Below are 26,544 nucleotides of genomic sequence, written 5' to 3'. Positions count from 1 at the left end.
AAGATTCCACCTCCAAAATAACAAAAAAAAGTCCAGGCTGGATATCTAGCTCAAGTAGTAGAGGAGAAGTCTAGTACTGAAGTACATTCTTTTTTTTGGTCTGTTATGGAACTTGAACTCTGGGCCTGGACACTGTCCCTGAGCTCTTTTGCTCAAGACTAGCTCTCTACCACTCTGAGCCACAGCACCACTTCTGGTTTTCTGGTGGTTCATTGGAGATAAGAGTCTCACGGACCTTCCTGCCCGGGCCAGTTTTGAACTGTGATCCTCAGACTGCAGCCTTCTGAATAGCTAGGATTGCAGGCATGAGCCACCAGCATCTGGCTTCCTAAGTCCTTTTTTTAAAAAAAAATCTGAGTCTCCAGTGTTTGCATTTCTTGCCATCTATGTACAAATATGACCTCTTATTACTTTTGCATAGAGGATGTATGTGTTGATGATAGAAATCCAGACTGGCAATTGTATTTGTTTCTCCACTTGAAGATATTGTGTATTTTTGGTTTCCATTATTATTCTTAAGGAGCCAGGTAGAGACACTACTTTGAAAATGATTTCTGGAGTTCATTTTGCCTAACATCATCTTATCTGACCTTTTCTGCTTGTCTCAGACATATACTAGTTACTGCCAATAAGGGAAACCATGGGACCTATGTTTCTTTGGGCCTGGCTTGCTTCACTTAATATAATTTTTTCCAACTCTTTCCATTTCCTAACAAATGGGGCAATGTCATTCTAACATATTTATAAGGTGATTGTTTTATTGCTTTGTATGTTCCTCCCCCACAGTATAATCCCTGTTTTCACCGTATTTGATGTTGGTATAATTTGGGGAGGGGAAGGAAAAAAACAAATTGTTTAAATAGGGATACAGGTGGACTCATTGCAACAATGAGATGTACAAGATACTATGTCGAAAAAGGAACTTTACAACTTTTGGAGGGGGATGGGGGAGTGTAGTGGAGATGGGAGGGCAGGGATAGTAGGGAAAAAACAAAGGAGGAGGCAACAATGCTTGATAAGAAGTGTACTTACTACCTTGCTCATGTAATTGTAACCCCTCTGTACAGTATTTTCACAATAAAAAAACATTTAAAAATTATCTCTGGTTTAGCCCCCTTGGTTTTCATTGGCATTGTTAACCAGTTATGTCCCCACTGGCAATTTTCTCTGTAATTCTTCCTGAAGCCTGTGGATCTTTGGCTGAGGAACACTGTCACAGTCTCCCTCTCTTCCTAGAATTCCGCTCACACACTATTCACTATTTGAATGTCTCCTCATGCTGCATCTTGGGAATTCATATTTCAGAAGGGATCTCTGCTTGATCCTAGAAGCAGCGAGAAACATTCACAGTCTTGGGTAAGTTCATTGGAATTCAGGTAGTTCTGAGCGCATTCCATCACAGATACTGAGGGAAGATTCTATGGAGGTTATCTCCTCTGGAATAAATAAATTCTATGCTTTATTTTTCACACCTCTTCCTTTTTTTCTGAAGAATTTAAAGCTGTTTCAGTGTTTAATTCTATTTTTGTTTGGTCTATTAATACATGATGGAAAAAAATAAGAAAACATTTTTTAAACGCTCACCTCTCAGAAAATAAGAATCCTACAACTCTATATATTTCCCTGGTTACATTGTGGGTAGGAAGCTTTTTTCCCAACATCCTATGCTTTTAAGAAAAGCTAAAAATCAGGAGGGCTGAGTCTTTGCTTGAGTAACAGTAACAAGCTGTGGAGATGTTTGCAAATCACTGCAATCACACATAGGAAAAAGGATCAGGAGAAAAGAAATCCTGAACGAAGTGTGGTTTGACTAATATATTCAGCTGAGAGATAACAGCCATGTGTTTTCACTCTGGATCTATGGATCACCAAGTTGGGACTGTAGGTGTGTGTGTGTGTGTGAGTGAGAGAGAGAGAGTGTTGCTAATATTGGGGCTTGAACTCATGGCCTTGGAACTCTCACTTGGTTTTCTCACTCATGACTGGTGCTCTACCTTCTGAGCCAGACCTCCACTTCCAGGTTTTTGCAGATAAGTCAGAGATAAAAGTCTCATGGACTTTCTGCCTCAGACTGGCTTTGAACTACCATCCTCAGCTCTCATCCTCCTGGGTAGCTAGGATTAGAGGCATGAATCACCAGCTCCTGACACCATTCATTTATTCCCCCCCCCCTTATTTTCTATTGTTGGAAATCGTCAGCCATTACCTGTGTGTCTTTATCTGGTAAACTGCCAATCTCTCAGTCCTATCCAAAATGAGAGGCCCAGAGCCTGTTCACTTCTTGTGCCAAGGAAGAGCTTCGCCACCTCAGCTGGCTACTGTGAAGTCACTTTCCTTTAAGAGCTGCTGACATATGTCAGCCACAGACACCAGATTGTTTTCCAGAATCCCATGGCTCGACATCTCCTGTGCAAAAATAACCCTTGCGTACCATCGTCGACTGAAATCGCCTTTAAGACCTCCGACAGACAGGTTTAAATAGACTCAGTGGTGAGAAAACCTTGATTCCAAAATAATGAGCACAGAGCAACCAAAAGAGGAGGAAAAATGAATGTGTATTTATAGAATGTCACTTCTTTTTGTTGTTGTTTGCTTAGTTAGATAATATATTTTGGACTGGATATAAAATAAGACCCGTAATTCCCAAGAGCATAGACAAAGGAAAATATTGTTTTCTTTATTATTGTGATAGAGTTCATACTGTACAATACACCCATGGACAGTAAACGTCAGTGGTGCTTGGTATATTGATGGAGTTGCACAATCTCGACCAATCAATTTTAGGATAATTTTACCACCATCACCACCATCACCAGCAAGTCCCACCCCCACCATCAAATCACCAACACCCTGACCACCAACAGCCCAACCACCACTACCACCATCCTGATCACCGACATCACTACCACCACAAACACTACCACCAGCAACCACACAACCATGTCCACAAGCATCACCACCACCATCACCTCCACACCCAGCATACCCCTTAGCAGTGCCTTTCTCTTTGTTGCTTTTACCAACCATAGATAACCAGAAGTTCAGTTTTTATTTCTGTGGACTTGCCAATTCTATACATTTCATATATATACACGTATATATGTATATATACGTATATACACACCTATGTGTGTATATATGTGTATATGTATATATATATATATATGTATATACACACATAGGTGTATATATATATGTATATGTGTATATATATATATATACTGACTGATTTTTTGCATTTAGCATGACACTTTTAAGGTTCCCAAGTTGAGATCTTAGTCCTTCATTTCTTTTTTTTATTGCTGTGTAATGCTCTTTTATATGAACATATCACATTTTGTGAATTCACTTGTCAGCAAAACATTAGAGTTGTTACATTTCCATTCTTCCATTGATTTTTTTAAGAAGGTGGGGCTATTAGGTACAAGACAACTGTGAACATCTATCTGTGTACGTGTTTTAGTGCAGATGTATGTTTTCATTATCTCAAAAAGTGAACTCATTTACTTAGAACTGGACTTGCTGGGTCAGAGAAATATATTTAACCCTCTGAGGAACTGTTTTGTAAAACGATGGCACCATTTATGTTCCTCCCATGGTATATGAGGGATGTAATTTTTCCCATCCTCATCAACACTTATTTAAAAAAGGAAATTTCAGCCATCCTAGTGGATATAAGATTGTGTCCTGTGGTGTTTTTTGATTGATGTTTTTCTACTGAGCAATGATGTTGCGCATTTTTCCACATAGCTATTACTCGTTTGTCTATCTTCGAAGACATATCTATTCAAAGCCATCTTCTACGTTAAACAATTTGGTTATCTCATTGCATTCATTTATTTTTGTGCTGATATTGAGGCTGAACTTGGGGCCTGGGAACTGTCCTTTAGCTATTTCACTCAAGGCTGGCGCTCTACCACTTGAGCCACAGCTCTACCTCTGCCTTTGTTTCATTAATGGTTCATTGGAGTTATGGAATCTCATGGACTTTCCTGCCTAGACTAGCTTTGAAACAAGATCTTTAGATCTTATCCTCCTGAGCAACTAGGATGAAAGATCTTATCCTGCTGAGTAACTACGATGAAAGGTGTGAACCTTGGATGTCGGTCTCTATTGAGTTTTTGTGTATGGGTTTTTGTGTGCTGTTTTTCATAAGTATCCTTTATATGTTCTTCATCAGCCATGTGGCTTCTGTATATCCCTTCTCAATCCATAAGTTGTCTTTTTTTACTTTCTTGATGGTATCCTTTGCAACAGTGTGGTTTTCAATTTTGGGTGGATTTTAATTTCACTTTTTCTTCTATCACCATTGGATTGCTGCCCTGATTTTATTCACAGGGCGGCACAGGTTCTGAGCAGGTTGGTCAACTTCCTCAAGAGGAATGCTTCAACCAAGTTCGGACGCTGGATTGTCCAAAGAACCCTGTTCTTTCCTGTAATATCTTACTGCAGAAATTTAGAAAGACCCTATAGAGAATCAGGCATGACTTGGGATGGTTGAGGTTTTTTTTGTGTGTGGTGGTCGTAGTTGTTTTGTGCCAGTCCTGGGGCTAGAATTCAGGGTCTGGCTCCTGTCCCTAAGCTTTTTTGCTCAAGGCTAGTGCTCTACTATTTAAACCACAAATCCACTTCTGCCTTTTTGGTGCTTCATTGGAGATAAGAGTCTCATGGACTTTCTTGCCTGGGCTGGCTTCCAACTTCGATCTTCAGATCTCAGCCTACTGGGGAGCTAAGATTACAGGCCTGAGATACAAGCATCTTGCTTGAGATGGGTTCTTTAACTGCAATTCTGTATTTCCTCCTTCTTCTCCACTTCATACATTTCCTTTCCTTCATAGACTTGTTCAACCTACAAGAAGATGACTAGTAATGAGAGCGAGAAATGATACAAACTTTCTCTTTCTGAGATGGGCTTTTACTTCATAGCCCAGGCTGATCTCAAAATCTTGTTCCTCCTGCTTCAGCCTCTTCTCAGGTGCTGGGATTACAGGCGTGACCCATCATGCCTAGCTAAGAACACTGTTTTTAATTGTATTATGAAGTGAAAGGGAGATTGCAAAGGAATAAAATAGCATGGTCAAGGACTGGTGAGCAGTACTTAGAACTTTTCTAAGGGAGAAAGACCTCAATGCTGTCTTGACAGGGAAGTGGCACCTATTTTCATGGGTGGGATCTTTAGCCCTTGATAAAACATCAATTGGCTATAACCCAGGGGCTCTTATTACTGTCAGGGTATTTTATATGCACATTTTAAAATGAGTTCTTCAAAATATATATGTCTTAATGCCTAGAAAGTGATATAAATTTGGGCTGGATTAAGAGCCTTGTTTTTAACAGAATGTTCTGGGCATCTGGGGAGAAAAGGATGGAGATTAGCATCTTGGAGAGATGGCTTTGCCAGGATGGTCCTGACTTGGAATGATGTACTCCTGTGTGTTAAGAGGCTGGGCTCCTGCTTATTGGCTCTGTGTTTCCTGGGGGCGGGGCCACAGCATTGGCTCAGCAGCCCTGGGGATCCTGTGCATTTCTGCCTTTGTTTGAAAGCCTCAGCTGCTTCCTTGGAAGGGGACATCTTCATGTCTCTGACACTTCATGTTTTTTTTTTTATTTTACATGATTCGCTTCTAAGCTATGTTCCCCCCGCCCCAAATAGCTATAGTCCCAATTCTGGAATCTCACCTTGCCAATCAATGTAAGGACTTGATCTGAGAAGGTCTCCTCCCTCTCCCTCCCCCCGAAAGGATCCTGTGCATCTGTGAGTACCTCAGTCTACCAGCACGAAGTCTTTTCCTCGATCACTAAACCATCACGTGGCCTGGAAAGTACTGGTGGCCACAGCATGGCACGTAGATCAGTGATAGCAATGCTGTGTGTGTATGAGACTCCTCAATATGCCTTAGGAGCCCTGTAGGAGACTCTTAGAAGGGGCCCTGGAGCTGGCTGACCCCTCCCCCCCAGATGACTCATTTTCTATCTTTGTGGCCTACTGAACTCACTCAGAGTGGGATCTGCATAGGGTAGAGAGGGCCAATGCTCAGGTCTAATATTTTGGTTGGCTCGAAGTCATGTCACTTTTAACAAATGGATGATATCTGGCAAGGCAGATACACACACAAATAGCAGAGTCCCTTTAAGTCTAGACTTGGTATCGGTGCCTATCTTAGCAAATTTCCAGAGATCCATGTTCATAATCAGATCAGTATTCCCTTCCTGAAGTTTCCTAGTGATCTTTCCTAAATGCTTGACTACGTCATCTCATGATGATCTCCCCACTTCAGAGGAGATTATTCCAGTACAAACCGAAATGGACACCAAGTTCATGCAGAATGGCTGACAGGGTTAGGAAACTCACAAGTGGAGTAGACTGGGTGGAACATGACAGGACAGCGAGCGTTCATGTTGTGCTTTTGGAGTGTAGGGATGGAACAGAGGGTCAAGAGCCTGGAATAAGGGCAGGCCTGTGACTAGGGCCCTGAATAGTTCACCATGTCAGTGCTCAGCCTTTACTGAGAATACATTATAGAGCAACAGAGCTGTGCTCCTATTTATGCCTGGGATTGGGCGGCTTTATTCTATTAATGATGTTTGAACAATTAGTTGTTTGAGGGAGAAAAAACAATGTGTTTTTCACCTCATGTCAAACCCTAAAATCCTTAAAATAGATTTCTGGACAGATTTGTATTGTGGACTTACCTATTATTTAAAAAAATTAATTAAATGAATAAATAAAGTTTTAAAAATCACAGGGAGAGCACTGTATAGTGGTGCACTCCTATAATCCCAGCTACTCAGGGAGCAGACAGGGGGACTGAGAATTCAAGGCCAGATTTGGTGACTCAATGAGATGGTGTCTCCAAAAAAAAACTCTTTTTAAAAGCGGGGTTGTAACACTGGTAAAGCATTTTCAAGCACGCTTGGGTTAATTCTATTCTAGTGCTGAAAAAAAAAGTTAAATCACAGGAAAAAGTGAAATGAATATATGCAATGCATACAGCAGTAAATATTTAAATGAAATGTCCTATATTCTTCACTCAAACTCATTATTTTTGAAAACAAACAACAAGGAAAATGCTTGCCGACTAACTGAGCATGGGTGATAATTGTATAAAAAGGACAAAAATTAAAAAGGTAAAAATAACAGCAGCAAAGAGAAATGGAGTCATTGTGAAATTATTCCTAAGATTCAATACAGAGGACCAAAAATCATTCAAGAGGCTGGGTGCTGGTGGCTCATGCCTGTAATCCTAACTACTCAGGAGGCTGAGATCTGAGGATCACAGTTCAAAGCCAGCCCAGGCATGAAAAGTCTGTGAGACTCTTATCTCCAATAAACCACCAGAAAACTGGAAGTGGCACTATGGCTCAAGTGTTAGAGTGCTAACCTTGAGCTAAAGAGCTGAGGGACAGCGCCCAGGCCCAGAGTTCAAGCCTCATGACCAACCAAAAAAAAAAATCATACAGGAAATATTCACTGAAAGATAAGGGTTGGGTATGTAACTCAGTGGTAGAGTCCTTGCTTAGAAACTGCTAGCAAGAGTACACTTTTTTTCCCTATGAAAATCAGTGAACACTAAGATAACTTACACAAATTGTCATACTTCCCTGGGGAGGCTGTTGCTTTATAAACTTCAGATGGTGGCCATGTGCACCAGTATGTTCCTTTTGACAGATAAGTTGATATTACGAATAAAAGCCTTAAACGCTAGCTGTGCAATTCCTCATTTGGCATATTCTTCCTGAGGAAATATAATCTAAATATAGCCAAAGATAGCTGCTCAAAGATATTCTTAAGACTACTATTTATAGTTTTATAAAAATGGAAATTACCTAAATCTAGAGCATGGAGGAATCCCTCTGCATAAACTATACATTTCATGGGTATGTATTTGATAGAAAATTGGGAAGGATTTAACACTGTGTTGACACATAATTGGTGACAACTTTGCAAATATTTATGTGATGTTGACAGCATGATGTATGCATTTAATCAGATTCTCTGGAAAGAAAGCCACACACACACACACACACACACACACACAGAGGAAACAAGGTTCTGAAATGGCCCATCTTCAAATACTGGGTTTATTAGATTATTTGTTGTTCTTGTTTATATAATTCTGGCTAAAATTGTGGTTGATCATACAGAGGAAGTGGAGCTGGAGGTAAAAGTGAGCAGCTTCTACATAAAGAGAATCAGTACATGCATGAACAAGACTGCTAAAAAAAAAAAAAAGGAATCCAGGGACAAACTCAGAAAGGATCATGAAATGGAGTCTGGAAATGGAATGGTGCATGTTTCTAAAGGAGTAGGAGAGTAGGAAGTCTGTTGTGGAGTAGAGGGAGATAAGGCAGACAAGATGTCCTGAGGCTGGGTGTGGGCAGTCCCAGGAAGTGAGTCACCCACTGTGCGGGCGAAGGGGAGGGCCACAGGAAGTGGGTGTTTAGAGCAAGAAGCCCTTTGTATTTTTATTGGCTGATCTGCCAGCAGTTCATTAGAAGTTAGGAGGTAAGAAGCTGGGGGAGATTGGAGTTGATGTTGTGATCAGTTGAAATGGACAGGAAGGAAACAGATTCCATAGTGCCTGAATGCCAGAAAGACAAAGCAGAAGGCAACACAACAAACACTAAATTCAATACTGGGGCAGCATGCCGAGTGTGCAGGAATAATGGCAGAAACGGTAGGTGCTGATTGGAGCATTACCACTGCCTTTCAGCAGACTGGAAAATGGACAGCCAGGGGTGGTGGTACACCCCTGTAATCCCAGTACTCGAGCGACCGGATCACTAACATGGCAAGTTCAAGGCTGTGGAGATGCTGTTTTGAAAAACAAAAATAAACAGAGGCTTCTCTGAACGTCTTAATGCTTTTCCCATGAGTGGGTCAAAGCATCTCCGTGCACCCCCGTGTTGTCTCTAGGGCTCCTCTCTTCCTCGATGTGCTCTTGAACTGTGTCAGAGGGCCTATGTGGAATGTCTTCAAGCCTGTGCTTTGTGATCCTCTGGGTGGGCTGAGGGATTGAGTGGTAAGGACGATTTTCCTCAGTAAAGTTTTGTACTGAGTCTCCTTAGTCTACAAAGGTTAAGAGGGAGCTAACAACCAAACAAAGAAAATAAAGGTATTCATCATTATTTTGTTTTCTCTGCCAAACACTTTATTGTAGAGTTCTCCTAGGGATCATTCACAGCTGAGCATTTATCTCTGGAATGGGACCTTCATCCTTTTAGAATCAGACTGAAACACTCTTCCCTCTATGTACTTCTGTAAAGATCACGAAGCAGACCAAAGCAAAAGCAAGCAGATACAGGGATGGACTCTGTATCCACCACTTGGGAGAGTCCTGCTGTCAATCAGGAAAAAGTCCAGGCCAGCTCCTGTCTGCCTGTGTAACACCCTGGTCTTGTTTCCCTTAGGTGCCTATCCTCGGCTCTCCCTGAGTTTTCGGTTGAAGAGGAACATTGGCTACTTCATCCTCCAGACTTACATGCCTTCCATACTGATTACCATTCTCTCCTGGGTGTCCTTCTGGATCAACTACGACGCCTCAGCCGCAAGAGTCGCCCTGGGTACGTGCTTGCTGCTCAGTGATTTCTAAGATGGAAAGTGACCGTGTCATTACAGCATTAAGGGAATTGAAAAGCAAATAGTTCGACTCCCATTTCTGGACATCATGACACCAGCCCTTGCCCACAGAGTCCCTTTTCTGTCTCAGGATGCTAATTTCATGCACGACTCCCTTGATGTGTTAATTTAATTATAAGGCTCCGATGTGAATTTTCATGCCCATGAAAGGGAGGGAAAAAAATTTATGCTTGTAGACTATTTGCCTAGTAAAACTATTTTTGACACTCATTTTGAAAACAAGGATTAACATCCTCCTGCCCAAAATTATTCCATAGCCCAGAAAGAATTATTAATTGTGCGTTCTCCTTTTTAAAAAAAAAAAGCTAGAAAAAAATTAGTCAAATATTACAGCCTATAATTGGAATTATACAATTTGTTGAGCATTAACATATGCAATTAATTCTAAGTCATTCCCCAGGGGTCTTAGTGATCCTGCTGACCATTGACAATTATTAGATTACTAACTGGTGTATAATATATCTTATAAGTTCTGATATTGCTTCTAATATGTTAGTATTTGAAGAAGGCTCATAATGTCCAAAACATTCTCGGCTATTATGAAATTTCATTGACCAAATAATTATTTGAACATATTTTTGTAGAAGTACTGAGCCTGATGAGCTATTATCAGGACCTTCTCTGTTTGGCTAGGATTGAATTTAATTCCTGACAGTGAAGTTAGCAGTGGAACTTATATAAACTGATGGAAAGAAATGATCAGCACACATCCTGGTAGGTTAGGCTGCACGAAGTCAGAACTTCCCGTGCCAGTCACCCCCTTCCTTCCCTCCTTTCTTGTGTACCCAACTTTCCCTAGACTGAAGGCTGATTTCCTTTGCAATGGTAAGAGAAATTTCTATGTGAATGCATGGGTTAGATCCACAATTCTGGAACTTTAACATCTATCTTCAAGATTTGGTTATTTCTCAGCTATAACACATAACTGTAGCTTGAGGAAAAAAAATTCAGGCAGCTATTCCTAAAGATGAATTTTAAAAAGCACATAAGGCTGAGAATGACCACTTGTTTGTCTTTCTAATGAATTCAATAAGCAAAATTCTCTCTCCCTCTCCGTCTCCTTATTCTCTGTCTTGTGTGCCAGTCCTAGGGCTTGGACTCGGGGTCTGAACACTGTCTGTGAGCTTTTATGCTCAAGGCTAATGCTCTACTACTTGGACCACAGCTCCACTTCCAGTATTGGGGTGTTTAATTGACAACAAGAGTCTCATGAACTTTCTTGCCTGGGCTGGCTTCGAAACATGATCCTCATATCTCAGCCTACTGAGTAGCCAGGACTACAGGCATGAGCCACTGGTGCCTGGCCAAAAATTATCTTCTAAAACATATCAAGATGTCAAACCATTATCCCCTCTCCTATTATCCAGGCTTGGTGGATTCTGTTTCTGATAGAACTGGCTTTCTCTTTCTTGCACTCTTTTCTTTTGATTGTGTAGACACAGATCCAGATTTTGTAGAGCTTGTTAGCTTACAAAGCTGCAAGTGCTGTCTTTCAGATAAGTAGTATGAAAATAGGAAATCACTGGGGACATGCTGGAGCCTGGAGAAAGCCTTCATAGCCCAGAGAGCTGTAGCCAAAACTTCAAGAGCTTCTGAACGTGGAAAATGTGTCCTTGTGGTCCTCAGTACAGAAGCATGTGCGCCCCAGGACTGGAATGATCTGGCATCACAAAGAGTGTTTTCCAACTATCACAAATTCTGTGCCTCCTCCATTGAAAACTTCCTCTTTCACGATGCAAAGTGTGTTCAAGCAAACCCAACCTCACTATATATATATATATATATATATATATATATATATAGTATATGTTATATATTATATGTTATCTATAATATATGTATATATAGTTTATTATATATTGTATATAGAATATATGTTCTATAGGATACTATAAGATAGAATATATAACGTTATTATATATTAATATATAGAATATATTACATGATAATATATTATAAATATTAATATAGTATTAATCTGTTACAAATTCTATTATGTATAGAATACATAATTATATATAACATCCAATAAGAGTATATTATATATACCATTTTACTACATATACTATTATTATATATTATATATACTAATATATTATACACATAAAGGTCTTATCCCCACAGCATTATTATTATTGTTTATCTCAGGCTCACATCTCAGAGGCTTTGTTAGCTCAAGCTTTCCCCTGGAAGGCTGTTGGGTTCAGAGACCTGGGAAGCAGGTGTGAGGTCACAAGGGAGGCACTATATACAAGTCCCAGGTAAAGGAACTTTCTAGCAGACAGCCCTGGGGTCTGCCTCTTGGGAAGTCCCCTAGTCTCTGCTGTCAGAGTCCCAGTAGGATGCTTATGCCTTCCGGTCAATATGAGATCTATCTCTGAGTCCGAGTTAGCGGGGTATTGGGAAATCTCTCCGGTATTAACTCATTGATCAAGGAGAAATATTTATAAGGTCGTGAATGTATTCATAAGGTGCTGAATACGGAAAGTATGGAAACAGGAACCTTCAAGATGAGGCCGAAACTTTTCCAGTCCATATGAGCCCCAGTCCTCGGCTTGGGCCAGGGATGTGACTGTACATTCTGCAGAAGACCACTGTGCAAAGACAGGGGAATGAGGCAGAACACCCTGGGTAATGGGTGGTAAGCTACCGGATGCCAGAAGAATGATTTCAGCACAGGTAGTCTCTATCCGGGGCCTTCCCCGTTACCTCATCCAAATACAATCAGTCTTCCCAGTGTCCCTTGCTGCAGCTTGAGCTGTCTGTGGCCTACTGGGGTCCAGAAGTGTTTAATGGAAAACTCCAGAAACACACAATTCATGCTGTAAATAATCTTTCTTACAAACTGTTATTCTAACTGTTCTGGTTTAGTTATTGATGATAATCTCTCAATGTAGGTAGTCTAGAAATTAAACATGATCACAGGTATCTGTGTACAGGGGGAAAAAACAACAAGCAGAATTCAGTGTTATCCATGACTACAGGTATTTGCTATGGGTTTTGGATATAGTTCTGTGGATGCTGGAGACTCCTTCCTAAATTGTCAATATATACTGCATAGAAATTATTCAGTCTACTTGCATTGTAAGAATCAAACATGTATTTAAAAAGAGAACGAGAAAAAAGCAAACATTATTGTTAGGTATTATTAAGTATTATTATTGAGTAATAAGTATTGTTATTGAGTAATAATAATATTGGGCTGGGAATGTGGCTTAGTGGTACAGTGCTTGCTTAGCATGCATGAAGCCCTGGGTTTGATTCAAGGCCAGAAGTGGTTCTGTGGCTTAACTAGTAGAGTGCTAGCCTTGGGCAAAAGAAGCTCAGGGACAGTGCTCTGGCACTAAGTTTAAAGCCCCAGAACTGGCAAAAAAATATTATTATTAACTATTATTAATGAGTTTTGTTAATGAGTAATAATAAGAAGAACTATTATTAATACTAGTGCTCTCCAGGAAGATATGGCTGTGGGTAGAAGGGCTTTGATTAGAGACATACTCTTGTCTCCTTTCATCCCCAAACTTTTCATGATTATGGCCTGAGAAAGACTCTGAAGACTGTCTGTACATGTCTCAGAGAGTTGCACTGTGGTAACTACACCTCCTTTCAAAAAGAGGTCCTGGTAGTGCAGCGTCTACAGAGACTTACCACCACACTTCACAGAGTTAACGTCATAAACGTCAGCACACGGAGGAGCCTAGAGTTGAGGGAGGAGAGTAGACTGGTTATGCTGGATTTCTACTGTGCTCATCCGCTCAAGAGGTATCAGAATGTTACACCTCTCTGCTCAGGGGCCACTGAGCTATCAGAGATGCCAGCCACCCAACCACAAAGTGGGACACTGAATTTTGTGGTCATCTTCAAAACCATCCCTACAAAATAATGGTAATGATGATGATAATAACAACATCATATATAATAATATCATAACTTGAGGGGTCAGCTGGGGCTGGGAGAGATGGGGAAAGATGATGGAAAGGAGTGACACTGATCAAGATGCGTTGTCCTCACAAACTGACGTGTTGAATTGAAGCCCCTTTGTACAGCTTCTTAAAGATCATTCTTTAAAAAACACTATAGAGTGAAAGCATATACGGCTATCATCTAAACTACATTATTTGGATCGATCAGAAGGAAAAGGAAGATTTTTTTTTTACTTCACGATCATCTTTCTATCTGCAGATTTTTGAAAAAGAAATTATTTCATTACCATAATCTCCATGAAAAAAATAAGTGAAAGCTTATAATTAGTCAGAAATTATAGAACATAACAGGCACAACCACCCAGCTACCTCTTATATCCCAGTGAGAAGTCCACTTAGAAGTTCAAGGTTAAGGACAGAGAATCTAATGGCTTCAATTCAAGGCCTGGTTGCTGTCCCTGAGCTATTTGGCTCGAGGCTGGCACTTTATGACTTTGAGCCACAGCTTCACTTCCAGTTTTCTGGTGATTTATTGGAGATAAGAATCTCATGGACTTTCCTGCCTAAGCTAACTTGGAACCGTGATCCTCAGATCTCAGCCTCTTGAGTAGTTAGGATGACAGGTGTGAGCTGCCAGCACTGGCAACTACTCTCTATTTATTGGCACATCACTGATGGCTTTAGATGTAATCTTTAGACTTCTCAAGGTAGTAGATAAAGGCCGCAATGGGCTGTGGGTCTGAGCCATGTGACTCCACCATGCGAGCTGTGTGCTTCCAAAAGGGTCCCGGAGAGGAGTTGAAATGGCAGGAAGAATACACAAATGCATGTGAGCTAAGAGCTCATATCGATCGACCCAATCGAAAAGACTAGAGTCCTATGGGAGACCATTTTTCCCCTTGCTGTGACACTCTACCAATGCTGGGTGTGGTATAAAGAAAAGGGTGTGATGTACCTCACAGTTCTGTCAAGGTTAAGAACATGGCACCAACAGCTGCTTGGCTCTGATGAAGTCCATGGTAGAAGGCAATGTGTACGTATGTGAGAGACAGAAACTGTTCATCAGACCAAACGGAGATCCCAACCATGATCTAGGTCACTCACACCACACGAAGAACAGGTGACATCCTCATCCTCACATTTACAGCTCAATTCCTGGGGTTGTCCACGGAGGCCTGTTATACCCAGGCCCATTCAAGTCAACCAGCTTGGAGAGGTGAAGAAATGAGCAGAGCAAAATCAAAGCATTTGTGCTCCACAAATCTACTTGGAAAGGAGAAAGATAGTAGTGGCAGCAACTTTGCAAAAAAAAAAAAGGTTTGAATAATGGCAAGAATGCCTAATTTGGTAGCATTTGCATGGTGTTTTCCCATTTATTTGTAAACTGTAATTATCCCATTGCCATGTTCAAATTTTAAAAAGTCCCCAGGTGCACATGAATGTGATGTTAAAGGAGACACTTAAAATACTCCAGCATCTTAGATTTCCATCCACTCTATAAGCAATCGTGGTTTGCAGCTAGACATAAAAATAGGTTCTCTGGCTCTTCTAGTGCTTGGCTGTTAGTAGCAGTTCAGAGCTCGGGGGAGGAAGAGAGCGTGTGTTGGAGAAAAAACCTTGACTCTCTTCCCTCCCTCCCTCCCTCCTTTGCCTGCTCATCCCAGGCCAGCTGAGCCCTAGAGTCTTGAAATCCTCCCTGGGGGACACACAATGTCAGGAAGCATGCATCTGAGGATGGGTAGAGGTCAAGAGAAGTGTAAACTGAGATGTTTAATGAACATTGAGCAAGGAGGGCATGAATAAAGTAGTCTGACTGTCCTCCAGAACTTTCTTGGGAGTGTTGGCCTGTTGAGGTGGCATTGCTTCTTGGAGTCCATTTCACATTCGTTTCTTGAAATGGCAGTTTAGGGGGCTGGGAAGGTGGCTCAGTGGTAGAGTGCTTGCCTTGCATGCATGAGGCCCTGGGTTTGATTTCTCAGCACCACATAAGCAGAAAAAGCCGGAAGGGGTTCTGTGGCTCAAGTGGTAGAGTGCTAGCCTTGAGCTGAGGGACAGCGCCTAGGCCCAGAGTTCAAGCCCCACAACAGAAAGCAAGCAAGCAAGCAAAGAAGGAAGGAAGGAAGGAAGGAAGGAAGGAAGGAAGGAAGGGCAGTTTAGAAAGCTCTTCTGCCTTTTCCCTAATTCAGGGACATCTGAGGATGAGTAGGAAAAGGGCTGGCATGCTTCTTGGATGTGTGTGTGTGTGTGTGTGTGTGTGTGTGTGTGTGTGAGAGAGAGAGAGAGAGAGAAAGAGAGAGAGAGAGTAGTCCTGGGCTTGAGCTCAGGACCTGGGCTCTATCCTTGCACTTTTTTTTCTTTTGCTTAAGGCTAGCACTCTCCCAGTTTGAGCCATAGCTCTACTTCTGCCCATTTTTGCTGGTTAGTTGGAATAAAAGTATCTCATAGACTTTCCTGCCTGGGATTGGCTTCAAACTGTGATCCTCAGACCTTGGTCTCCTGAGTCAACTGGGTTGGACTGCAACCTTAGAGTCTCCAAGGCAATACATGAGCTGTTGCGTTTCCTCTCCCACTAAGAAGTAAGAGACCCACATGTTTTCTGCAGGCATAGCTTCGCACATTTCAACAAACCAAGCGACCCTTGATCGCCATGGCCTCAAATTACCCAGTGCAGAATCTTTGTATGGAAAGAAATTGTGGGACAAATGGCATGTGTGTGTGTGTGGAGGGGGGGGGTCCTTGTGTGGTTTTAAGGACTCAACTGAGCTTTACTTGGGAGGTAGTGAGGTTATTCTCATAGAATTATATAAGAAATTCAACAAAATGACAAAAACAAATGATCTGCTCACTGGCCCCAGAATGCAGTGCAGTTCAATCCAAGGGAAAGCATTGCTTCACCACAGATATTTCCTGACCACCTTCCTCACTGAGGAGAGAAAAACAAAAATCTCTCTGCAAGGTGATCTTCCCTCAGGAGTACTGCTCCCCCTTTAGCTCAGACCCAGACATCCTGTCCCCTTATACCATTTCAAACACCATGGCTGCCATCCATGAGCTTCTACTCTGCCTGGTAGAAGAAATGACTTTCCTTCTGTCTTCTTCTGATGAGGGCCAGGGATATCTCAAGGATCTTTTTCCTTCATGGCTCCACTTCTCCAGCTTTTTGTACATAGGCTCTCCAAGAACTACTGGAGTCACAATGACAGACGTGAAAATGCATAATTGTCTCAGCAAGGCAAAATTTCCTCCTGCATGAAAGGGTGTGGCCTCAGCCAAAAATCGGGCCAGCAAGCCAGGCTGCTCCAATATGTATCCCTACTCCAGCAGGCCCCGCCCCCCCTCTGCTCCAATTGGTTGAGCTCAGGCTCCCCACTTGCTCACGATTGGCTAGTTTGAAGAAGGTAAAGGTGTATTTACATAAAGGTCGTTTTGAAATAAGATTAACTTACACAAATAATTTCAACATGCACCCCACAAACCTTTGCTATTTCTTGAACAGTCTGGGGCTTGTGGTAATTCCATCTTGAAAAGTAATCAGTTTAAGACAAGAACTTTACGTTTCAAAAGATGCTCTCTTATCCTAAAAGCAGTTTCTTTTCTCCTAAGAAGAGCTAAGCCACCAGGCCAAAGTAAGAACTTTTTAATAACACATTGTGATAGGAAAGACAGTTTTTTTCTCATATGCTTTAGACCACCTCAAATCTGCAGCTTTGCATCCAGATAACTTAGTACTTCCCATTAAATTCTGGGCTTCTTTAGATTCCTTTCCCAGTGATGGGGTTTGAACTCAGAGCCTGGGCACTGTGCCTGATCTCTTTATGCTCAAGGGTAGCACTCTAACACTTTGAGCCATAGCTTCACTTCCTGTTTTCTGGTGGCTCACTGGACTTTTCTTGCCCCAGGGCTGGCTTTGAACCACGAACCTCAGATCTCAGCTTCCTGAGTAGTTAGGATGATAGGCGTGAGCCACCGGCACCTGGCTAGATGTCTTTCATAGTTACAAGGAGTATGAACTATCTAGCTGCTTTGTGTGTGTTTCTCTCCCACCCAGTCTCTAAACTCCATTTCGTCTGCTGGTAGAAAGACGATGTGGAAGAAGATTGAGGTGCTGTGCTCTCATGGGCTGAGTTGCTCAGAGAACTGTTGCATCTTACTGCTTGAAGCCGGATACAGCAGGAGGGTGAAGAATGCAAAGACAGGCAGTGGAGTCACCAGGCTCAACCACTCCCCTTTTCTCTCCTAGGGATCACCACCGTGTTGACCATGACAACCATCAACACCCACCTTCGAGAGACTCTGCCCAAAATCCCCTACGTCAAAGCCATCGACATGTACCTGATGGGCTGCTTCGTCTTCGTGTTCCTGGCCCTCCTGGAGTACGCCTTTGTCAACTACATCTTCTTTGGAAGAGGCCCTCAGAGGCAGAAGAAACTGGCAGAGAAGACGGCCAAGGCGAAGAACGACCGTTCTAAGAGCGAAGGCAATCGGGTAAGGCCCTCCATGGCCTGGACCCCACTCTGCTTCTGCCAAGTATCAGTCACCTTGTCACCTGTATGGCCTGTCAACTGACGGGCGTTTGTTGGGAGAGAGTTGGGGGGTGGGGTGGGGGATTGCTGATGATATCTAAATGATGATATTCTAAAATATTCCTGTGCAAAGCTGAGGGGCTTCCTTCGAGCCTAAAATGAATGGGGTGTGTGATTTCAGAACTAATAAATTCATACTTCCTTATGTCTGAACATGACAGGCGTAAGGAAGCCTATGAATTCATTAGCTCTGGAATTTGAACCCAAGGTCTTGTATTTGCTAGGCAAACATTTTTAGTGGAGTCCCATTCCTAGCCCTTTTGACATTTTATTCTTGGGATAAAAATCTCCCTACCGGGGCTGGGAAGGTAGCTCAGTGGTAGAGCACTTGCCTTGCATGCCTGAGGCCCTGGGTTCGATTCCTCAGCACCATATAAGCAAAAAGAAAAAAGCCAGAAGTGGCGCTGTGGCTCAAGTGGTAGAGTGCTAGCCTTGAGCTGAAGAGCTGAGGGACAGCGCCCAGGCCCAGAGCTCAGGCCCCATAACCGGACCCCCCCAAAAAAATCTCCCTACCTTCCCCCATGGAACCTGTTGGCCTTCCAGTCCTCTGCCTTCATAGTAGCTGGGATTATGGGAGTTGCATCTTCATACCTGGCAATAGGGAAGACTTTTGTTCCCAAATGAATGAATAATCCTTTAGTTGTAGAGTTGCCCATTTCCATCCCTTAAGCCTGCTGTCATTCTAAGCAAGGAAGAGTAGGCACACACGTCAGCCGGTCTGCCTTGCTGCTTGCTGGCTGCTAGCCATCTCCCTGTGGGCAAAATCCAAAGTGGGAAGATATGAGCAAGCTGGGTAGGTGTGTAGTCAGGAGAACTGATCTGACGGCCCTGAGGCGGGCCCTCATCTCTCCTGTGTGTGCTCTAGACGTTCACAGGTTGTACGTGTGCCTTTTGGGTTTGGTTTTGTAATTTAATTTGTTATTATTATTTTGATGTTCAACTAGTTGTACAGTGGGGTTTCCACTCAACAAGCCAATCTGGGAGTACAGTGTGCCTTGATCAGTGTTGTTACCCTTACCCTTCTTCTTCCTCTCTCCTAACCCCACCCATCCCCTGAATTTTCCTGGCTCCATTTTCACATAGGGACCTTGATTATTATGACTATGATCGTCCACCCTTATCCTCTCCATTTATCTACTCTTCTGCCCTTGAACTCAGCCCCCTGTCACACTTCAGATTCCAGTTTCATTTTGTTGAGAGAGTTGTTGAAAGGAGTTGATATCTTCGGAATCCTGTATTAAACCGTACTTGAATATACTCAGTGCATGTATGCAGATGATCCTGGGCTTTGTTACCTACATATTTGTAAGTTAGATCTAACTTCCATATAAACATGTGACCCTTTCTTAACAACAAAGAAAAAAGTAAGTGGTGGCTCACGCCTATATTCCTACCTACTCAGGAGGCTGGGATCTGAAGATTGTGGTTCGAAGCCAGCTTAGGCAGGGAAGTTGGTGAGACTTTTATCTCCAGTTAATCACCCCCAAACTAGAAAGGGTGCTGTGGCTCAAGTAGGAGAGCACTAGCCTTGAGCAAAAGAAAAAGCACAGGGACAGCACCCAGGCCCTGGGTTCAGGCTCCAGGACCAGCATACCCCCCCCCAAAGAAAAAAAGTTCTTGTTAAATCTACTTACTTCCAATCCCGAGGAGAGCTGTCTTTGCTGTTACCCATGCCATTCCTGCTATGTGTCTTCCCTGAACAGGGAAACCATATCTCCTTGGACAACCCCTGTGTCCAAGGCAACTGAGCCTTTAGCACCCACAAATGGATGCAGGCAGACATGTTTAAATGAATGTGTACATGGCGCCCTTCTATTCAGCAAAGTGTGACTCAAACTGGTCAGAAAAATCAGAACTTTGCGAATAAAGCCAGGCTTTCCACAAGCAAAATAATCTTAAATTTTCATACTTGGGGAATAGACTCGGGGCCATACTGTTACATTTCTAAGGAGGCCCGTGTCCTGCTATAAATACACAATATGCCTTGGCCGGGTTGTTTCCATGGAAACTGGAATTCATCACATCATTACTGTTTCCATGACAGAAGCACTCAAACACACGCGCGTGCGTGCACACACACACACACACACACACACACACACGGACTATTGTGTCTTTCCAGACTTATTTCTTCTGTATTTAACCAAATCATAAATTTTATTTCTTTTCTTCTAAATGAGACTCTTGAGAGGAAATTGTTGGGCTACAGAAATACCTTTCTGAGTGAGACACATACAATTTAAAACAAAACTGAGAAAAATCCTGGTGTCATACACCAAGACAATTAGCAGGATGCACAGAGAATATGTTATAAATTGGATCCAGAGTAGATTTTTTAACTTGATTCAGGAGTCCATTTTTATTGTTTCTTTACCCAAAAACTTTGCTTCTCACTTTGTCTAGCAGGCCTAATGAAGCTTTCACATGTTCATATTGTTCAAATGCTAGAACTACGGATCAGTGATTTATATCAGAAAATAACCCAAAAATGCATGTATTCAGATTAAGAAAGATAAACATCAAAAAAGTGTTCCTCACTTAAGAATTTAGGATTTGTTTATTGGTGCTAGTACTGTGGCTTGAACTCAGATCTTCCTGTTGTCCTTTAGGTTTTTATTGTTGTTTTTGTTTAAAGCTAATGCTTTACTACTTGCACCATACTTTTCATTTCTGGATTTCTGCTGATTAATTGGAGATTAAAGAGTCTCATGGACTTTGGATCATAACCCTCAGATCTCAGCCTCTTGAATAGCTAGGATTACAGGTTTGGACTTCTAGTGCCCAGTTTAGGAACAATTTTTAAATAGAACTTAACCTCCCAAAGAGTTTACATCAAGTAACAGAAATACAAGAGTAGAGAAAAAAATCACAAATTTTATACCAAACAGAATGGCACCGTATACACACACATTTAACAGTCCTTAACAAATAATATTTACTTGTTAATTTTAGTGATAACATTGTGTGTGTGTGTGTGTGTGAGTGCACACACACACACACACACATGCACGCCAACCTGGGACTTGAATTCAGAAAATGGTTGTTGTCCATGAGCTTTTTATCTCAAGACTAGCACCCCACCACTTGAAACACAGCTTCACTTCTGGCTTTTTGATGGTTAATTGGACACAAGAGTCTCACAGACTTTCCTACCTGGGCTGGTTTCAAACTGCATTCCTCAGATCTCAGCCTCCTGAGTAACTAGGATTACAGGTGTGAACCATGAATATGTATACATAGTAAAGAACAAGATTCCATCCCTGGCATGATAAATCCTTTAATTTTCTTCTGAAGGTAGAATTTTACTTAAGTAGAAGCTGGAAGGTCAGTAAAGAATGAATGTGCCAGTCTGGTGATATATTGTAGGATAAAGGCCAAATCCCTCTGCAGTATATTGTAGATGGGGTGGTTTTAGTTTTTGAGGGATGGAACCTGTCAAGGCTATAGAGTTGGAAGAAAAACTACATCAAAATCAGTAATTCTAATTATAGTAGATATGAGATAGGCCCTTCAAAATAATGAGTATTCATGAAATCATTTAAAAATCGCAAGTCATCTGTCAGTCTATAAAGGGCATTTCGGCTTTCTATTTCATCCACAAGCACTTATTTATATTTTAAGACTTACATTCTAAACAGTAAAAAAAAAACCAAAGTTCGCATCTCTTTTGGAAATATTTATTTAAAATATTTTGTTACTAAGATTTAACCGATTTAATAACCTTTTCATCCTCCCAGAAGAAAAAAAAATCTCTTAGTAATTTTGAGGTGAATTTTCTACATAGTGGTTCATATTTTATAAATGAAATCCATGTCAAAGTAAAATTATAAGTCAAGCCGTCCAACTAGCAGGGCACCAGTGTAGCTCATGCCTAGAATCTTAACTCCTTAGGAGCCTGAGACATGGAAGATCAAAGTTTGAAGCCAGTTAGAGCAGCAAAGTCCATGAGACTCTATTTCCAAAAGCAGCAAAAAGCTAGCCTATAGAGGCTTTGTTCTAGTGGTAAGAATACCACCTGTGAGCAAGAAAGCTGAGTGAGTACAAGATCCTGAGTTCTGGTGGTCAAACTATTTTACACTAAGATCTTTTTTTTCGTTTATTTGTTTTTGTTGTTCGTGGGGCTTGAATTCAGGGCATGGGTTCTGTCCTTGAGCATTTTTCACTCCAGGCTAGTGCTCTACCACTTTGAACCACCACACCACTTCCGGTTTTCTGTTGGTTAATTGGAGATGAGTCTCATGGACTTTCCTTCTAAGGCTGGCTTCGAACCATGATCCTCAGATCTCAGCCTCCTGAGTAGCTAAGATTACAAGTGTGAGTCCAACTTACACTAAGATCTTAATGCAACATGCATGGACTTGAGTTCCTTCGCACACTAGAAACTAGTAGTATCTGAATACTTACTTCCATGCAAAGTGTTCACCCACTCTGAAATGGAGTATGTCAAATTGCATTGGTTCTTCAGCCTGCCTTCAGACACTCTGTGACCTGACACAGCTCTCAGGGAATCATAAATGTCCACAGCACCCAAAAGCCCTGTACATTATGCGTACTGTTAGTGGCATTCGTTCAAAAATAGCTTTTGACCTCCCTCCAGCTATGCTTCATTCACTGGAGTTCAGAGACACTCACCGAGATTCCCACTTTCATGAGGTTCATCCCCCAAACTGATCATGGTAGCTACAAGGTATTTGGGAAAACAGAAAATCCATTCACACCAAGTTGTTACTCAGGCTTGAAAACTCAACGTTCAATTGGCCTCATTTCTTGGGTCTCCTCTTGGCCGCATTCCCCAAATCACCCTATGTGATTGGTTTTTCCCTCTGCCTTCCCATTCTCCTATCTCCTTTACCTAGATGTCACTACTTTTGGGGTCCATGTGCTTTCCTTCAAGACTAAGGCAGATACCCTTCCAGGACCTTTTCCTTATGCTTCTTCCTCCCCCTTGTTTACAACTTGCATTTGATCACTTCCTGCTTCCAAGAGTTGACAGAAAAGGGACCTTCTCTGAACTTGCAAGTTGGCAGATGGCTCACACTCCATGTGCATCCATCAATCTTAGCCACCAGGTAGCATCCGCTTTCTTGTTCTGCTGAGATCTTTGTACAAAAGCCTGAGTGGATCCTAGATGCCGGCAGTTCTGCCTGAGTGCCCGCCATGCTGGAGTTTGGAGCCATCTTATCTGGGGTCCTTGCCCCTGCTCAGTTCCACATGGGCCTCTTCCTTTTACCAGTAATGTGTCAAGATCCCTGTCTGTCCACTTTGCTAGATCCTCTTCTAGATGAATGCCTTTTACGACCTCAGAGGGCATTCCAAAGTTGGGAAGATTCAAATTGCTATATGGATAAAGTATTCCTTCACAAAATGACTAGGAGGTCTTGGAGAAAGCCATAGACCTGTAGCTTACTGCAACAGAAAGGACAGGCTTGCAGAGACAGAGAAAGGACAGAGACACAGCCTTCAGACACAGTTGTAGAAGGCAGAAGGGAATACATAGAACGTGCTAGAAGGAATGCCCAATGGATGATGAAATGGGCCCCAGGGCCATGGCTGCTCCTAGAAAACAGCTACAGTCTCATCCTAGAGAAAGACGCTACCTGCAACCCCCAGATCCAGGGGGTTCTGTGGATAATTCCATGGAAATGGACTGTCCACAGACCATTTATGATTTGAAGCTGTGTAAAGCACAGCACAAAAATGTTAGCATTTTTGCTGGGTGCCCTGGCTCACAACTATAATCCTAGATATTCAGGAGGCTGAGATCTGAGGTTTGTAGTTCGAAGCTAGCCCAGGCAGGAGAGTCCATGAGACTCTTATCTCCAGTGAACTACTCAGAAAAAGCCAGAATTGGCACTGTGGCTCAAGTGGTATAGTGCTCTCCTTGAACACAAAGAGGCTCAGGGACAGCATCTAGGCCCTGAGTTCAAGCCCCAAGTGCAGCAGAAAAAATTTATAAAGTTTGACATATCCTTTTATAAAGTTGACTCTGGTTATTTTAAATACAGCTTTTATAAAAAAAAAAAAAGAAGAAGAAGAAGCTTCCTGCCAGTTCCAGGATTGGAAGAGGAGACACTACTTGAGTGTGTGCGCAGTTGGGGAGTGGGGGTGGAGGGGTCTTTAGTCTATTAAAGTCATCAGCAATGTCCTCTGATCACAGAACCATTCATTGTCTTCTCCATCGTGATTTGATAAGTGTTTCAGCCCCAGAAAAGAGACAAGCCAACTAAGGTGTTGTCCCTGACAGTACAGAATAATCACATCTTATTGTAGAAGGTCCCTAGTACACCCTGAAACCATGATTAGTACTGAAGGCTAGTCTTTAATGTGCTTTCCAAATACACACACACACACACACACACACACACACACACACACACACACACACACTGAAGGTTTAATTTACAGCTGAAGCACAGGAAGAGATTAACGAGAAGAAATCATACCGTGACTATACTAACATGCTCTAATAAAAGCAATGGAACTATGGATGCTCTCTCAAAATACTTTGGGAATCATATCCATCTTCTTTCTCTAAGGATGATGTTAAACCTATACAATGCTCATAGGACGTGAGCCAAGCTAGGCTAGTGATGTTGACTTTTCAGTACTATTTCAGGATTACTGAAATAATGGAAGGCTGTCGTAATGAGAAATAGCTAGAACTTAGCATCGTCAATAGTGTCGGAGCTTTAATTTTCTCTTCAGGAAGGCCTTGTGTCTTGTCATGTGGAATTTCAGTTTTCCAACCAGTTCCCCTTTCCTTGAGAGCCTCTTTAAACCAAGGAAATAATATCTCTAAAGCTGCAGCTAAATCTTCCCAAGGCTTTTTTTCTTTCTCCTTTCAATAAAATGAGATACTGGGTTGGATAGATGTCTTTATGACAGGCCCTCCTTCTGTCTCGGATTTGCATATGGAAATGAGATCTCTGGACATGCGCATTGTCTCACCAGAGTACCTTTTCTTCCACCACCACCCCATCCCTATTAGGTGGACGCCCATGGAAATATCCTGTTAACATCACTGGAGGTTCACAACGAAGTGAACGAGGTCGCTGGTGGAGTGGGTGACACCAGGAATTCAGCAATATCCTTTGACAACTCAGGAATCCAGTACAGGAAACAGAGCATGCCCAGGGAAGGGCACGGGAGGTACCTGGGAGACAGGAGCACCCAGCACAAGAAGACACACTTACGGAGAAGGTCTTCGCAGCTCAAAATCAAAATCCCTGATCTCACCGATGTGAATGCCATTGACAGATGGTCCCGGATCGTGTTTCCATTCACGTTTTCTCTCTTCAACTTAGTTTACTGGCTGTACTACGTTAACTGAGTGACTGTACTTGATTTTTCAAAGACTTCATTTAACACTGAGTGAAATATTACCCCCTGCCTGTCAAGTTTTTATACCTGTACACACACACACACGTACACACACACACACATACGCAGACACACACACACACATATATACATACGCAATTGTATATATATGTGAACTTTCTCAGCATATATATAAAATACACGTGTATATGAGAATGTATGTGTATATGTTTATACACGCGGGTCTGGAGACTCGTGTGTATGTGAAACAAATACACATACATATATAACATTTTGCAGCTAAGGACAATTTAACATGGGATTGCATATTAAAGAAAGTCATAGTTTTTCTCTTTTTCTTTTTTTTTCTAATTGAAAGGGACAAGTATCATCTAAATATTTCTACCTTGAGAATGAGGGCGTGAAACAACCATCCCATCCCAGAAGTGTGTCTTTTCTTAATCCTAAGTTAGACGTTTTAGTTTTGAAAACAAAATAATACCAGAACGAAACTTCTCAGTTTGATGTTCCGAAATTCATACAGTGGTCTTTGCTAGTTTCAAAAGAATCACGCCAACTTCATACCCTCCTCTTTTTTGCTGACCAAAGGCTGGTTGGCTTTTACTGGTACTGGATTAGACTCTTTCCATAATGGTTTAGCACACACGTACCTGTGGTTTTAAGCATAGATAAAGCCCACATTGGTGTGTGAAACTCCATGAGGAGTGAATGGCACCCCACTGTAAGTACTTTTCAGTATTGGTATGTCCAGGGGGCGGGGATTTTGTTCAATGGAGTGGACCCAGCTTAACTGTCCTGTGGGAACGTTCAATCACTGGAAAAGTGCTCCAGGCCTGCCTATGTCTCAGGTTCTTTGTTATCCTAAGGTAAAACCATCAAGAGGATGAATCCCCAGCCCCCCAGCCCCTTGCAGTTACGTTCTCATTCTTACAACATTGTATGTTAAGATGAAAAAATATATATATATTTGCATAATATGCCTACACATGTATATTTACCGAGATTTCTGTTTTCTTATGCTTGCTCTCATGGCAGCATGCAAATGTCATATTTCTTT

The 26,544-nt window shown here is 41.9% G+C and overlaps 1 protein-coding gene across 1 annotated transcript in view; it reads left to right on the top strand.

Moving 5' to 3' along the window:
* Gabrb3 (gamma-aminobutyric acid (GABA) A receptor, beta 3) overlaps positions 1-26,095 on the top strand; it is a 200,538-nt gene extending 174,443 nt beyond the window's left edge. The window contains exons 7-9 of the mRNA XM_013012018.1: positions 9,412-9,564; positions 17,804-18,048; positions 25,135-26,095. Of these exons, the coding sequence (XP_012867472.1) occupies positions 9,412-9,564; positions 17,804-18,048; positions 25,135-25,476 (740 nt within the window). The 3' untranslated portion in view covers positions 25,477-26,095. The remainder of the gene's footprint in view (positions 1-9,411; positions 9,565-17,803; positions 18,049-25,134) is intronic.
* The last annotated feature ends 449 nt before the right edge of the window (positions 26,096-26,544 follow it).

Source organism: Dipodomys ordii, unplaced genomic scaffold (assembly GCF_000151885.1).
Source record: "Dipodomys ordii isolate 6190 unplaced genomic scaffold, Dord_2.0 Scaffold15, whole genome shotgun sequence".
Taxonomy (NCBI): Eukaryota; Metazoa; Chordata; class Mammalia; order Rodentia; family Heteromyidae; genus Dipodomys; species Dipodomys ordii.
The sequence above is the reverse complement of the archived record's forward strand: the minus strand, read 5'-3'. Positions and strand labels throughout refer to the sequence as shown.